At 39.6% G+C, this 2,404-nt stretch overlaps 1 protein-coding gene across 1 annotated transcript in view; it reads left to right on the top strand.

The window, feature by feature from the left end:
* LOC107578176 (myotubularin-related protein 7-like) overlaps nucleotides 1–2,404 on the top strand; it is a gene marked incomplete at its 5' end in the record, with an annotated part of 7,787 nt that overhangs the window by 1,139 nt on the left and 4,244 nt on the right. Inside the window, 5 exons of the mRNA XM_016264156.1 lie at nucleotides 74–206; nucleotides 303–412; nucleotides 632–757; nucleotides 892–941; nucleotides 1,615–1,815. Of these exons, the coding sequence (XP_016119642.1) occupies nucleotides 74–206; nucleotides 303–412; nucleotides 632–757; nucleotides 892–941; nucleotides 1,615–1,815 (620 nt within the window). The remainder of the gene's footprint in view (nucleotides 1–73; nucleotides 207–302; nucleotides 413–631; nucleotides 758–891; nucleotides 942–1,614; nucleotides 1,816–2,404) is intronic.

Genomic DNA, 2,404 nt, shown 5'->3' with positions numbered 1-2,404 from the left:
TAATGTTGATATCTTGTAAATAATCATAAATACCAGCAGCATTGCGACTTTGAAACACTGTAATTATTTCCAGCTAAATGCCATGGCTAATCGTGCTGCGGGGAAGGGCTACGAGAACGAAGACCATTACACTAATACAAAACTGCAGTTCATTGGCATAGAAAACATCCATGTCATGAGGAACAGCCAACAGAAGCTTATAGATGGTAGACCGATTAATCCTTATTACTTTTATACCAGCAGATACTTGTCTGGTGTTCACTTGCTGTCCATATGGAAAATGAACCTTTTCTGTCTTGCAGTTGGTGAACTTGTGGCTCCCTCAATGAGTGATTTCCTGTGGGGTCTGGAGAACTCTGGATGGCTAAAACACATCAAAGCTGTACTAGATGCTGGAATCTTTATTGCAAAGGCAAGACTTTTCAAAAAGTTTTAAAGATGATTTTTAAAAAGCCATGCTATGTTATCAGAAGTGATTAGAATGGACATGGAAAATCACGGAAATTCATTGATAATGCATGTCTAAAAACATGGCATGTCCAAAAAAAAAACAAGTAGAAAACCTAAGTACAAATACAGTATGATTGATATAATCACACATGTATTCTTCCATTCCTGTCTGTGTTGCCAGGCAGTGGCAGAGGATGGAGTGAGTGTTCTGGTGCACTGTTCAGACGGCTGGGACAGAACAGCTCAGGCCTGTTCGGTGGCTAGTGTACTACTAGATCCATACTACAGAACTATCAAAGGACTGATGGTAATAATAACGTTGATTATGACCGATCCATTTTGCTTTGATTTTCAAATCCGTGCTATAGTCCAACATCATCTAAGACTAAATATGTAACATATGATTTGCCAGTATTTGAACACAAGTCTCATTCCTTGTAGGTTCTTACTGAGAAGGACTGGGTATCATTTGGACACAAGTTTTCCCACAGGTTTGTGTTTTTCATTTCAATTTGCTTGTTTCTGGCCTCAAAATGTTGGACACCACGTACAACTTGCAGTTAATTTTTGTTTCTTGAATTGAAGCTTTCTGTGAATATCCTCTACTGTGTATGTTGTGTATGGATAACATGCGAGACCAGAAAGGCCTCATTCTTGAGTCCATAGCAAATACTGTGACTAAACCATCAGTCATGCAGTGTACAATGTTAACTCTGCATCTCTAAGCTTTAGGTGAGCCTCTACGCTCCAAGAATGAACATTTGTGAACAAATATGAACCTTTTCTTACGTGGAACATAAAAGGAGACATTTTCAAGAATGTTCAAGCTGCTTTTTTCCATATAGCAAAAGCTTACAGTGACTTCGAAGTCTTCTAAAGCCATACGCTAATTTTGTGTCATGTTTAAATTGTTTTTCACTGATCAAAAGGAATTTGCCTATGCGCATATTCAAACTTGGCACGTCTTGGTGTGATGTCAGTGACACCAAACCACCGGTTCTTGCTTGTTTTGTAATGTGACACACTAAATTGGAATATCCAAAAGTGCAAATGAAATCTGAGAGTAGAAAGGTTTGGAATTGAATAAGGCTAAATGATGATGAAAATATATTTAACTATCTCATTACTATTTACATCTTCATTTATTAATAAAATGTTCTACAGGTACGCTCACCTTGACGGTGACCCTAAGGAGGTTTCTCCAGTCATGGACCAGTTTCTGGAATGTGTGTGGCAGCTGATGCAGCAGTTCCCCTGTGCGTTTGAGTTCAATGAGCGATTCCTCATACAGCTACACACACATATATACTCCTGCCAGTACGGGAACTTCATCGGCAATTGCCAGAAAGAGAGGAGAGATTTGAGGTAACAAACACATTTTGCCATTTTTCTGAATATGGATTGCTGAGAGAGAAGAGGGGGGGAACAGGCTTCTACTCGCACCTGCAGCTCAACATGTCAGTGTATGTATGTAGGCAAACGGCTAGAAATCAACTACTTTTTGAACTGAGATGGTTATAGATGTACTAGTATAGATGGACCACAGTCTGTTTACTGGCATATTGTCCACGAAATGGCAAGATCCAGCCAGGAAACGAAATCATGTTTTAAGGATACCGGGTTGATATTATGAGAGCTCCTAAATCCCTAGATACACCAAATCGACTTTGGTGTCACATCACGTCACCTGTGTCTGAACCAAAAAGTTGCACTTGTCAACGGCCAACTAGTATGTACATTCTGCGTGAGAGGAAATAACTCTCCATACCAGAAGGTGGCAGTATTCAGTATTTGTCATTCTAAAAAGGAAAACTGGAAGAGCTAGGACTGTGACTGGGTCGCCATGATTTTGCCAAGACATGTTCCTGGATCAACATCACTGTCCAAAAATGTAGACCTAACCCAATAGCTACCCCTAAACCTAACCCTACCCATAATTTATTCATAAAATCAG

This window comes from Sinocyclocheilus grahami, unplaced genomic scaffold, assembly GCF_001515645.1.
Source record: "Sinocyclocheilus grahami isolate Dianchi unplaced genomic scaffold, SAMN03320097.WGS_v1.1 scaffold9220.1, whole genome shotgun sequence".
In the NCBI taxonomy this organism is placed as follows: Eukaryota; Metazoa; Chordata; class Actinopteri; order Cypriniformes; family Cyprinidae; genus Sinocyclocheilus; species Sinocyclocheilus grahami.
This window is presented reverse-complemented; position numbering and strand designations above follow the sequence as displayed.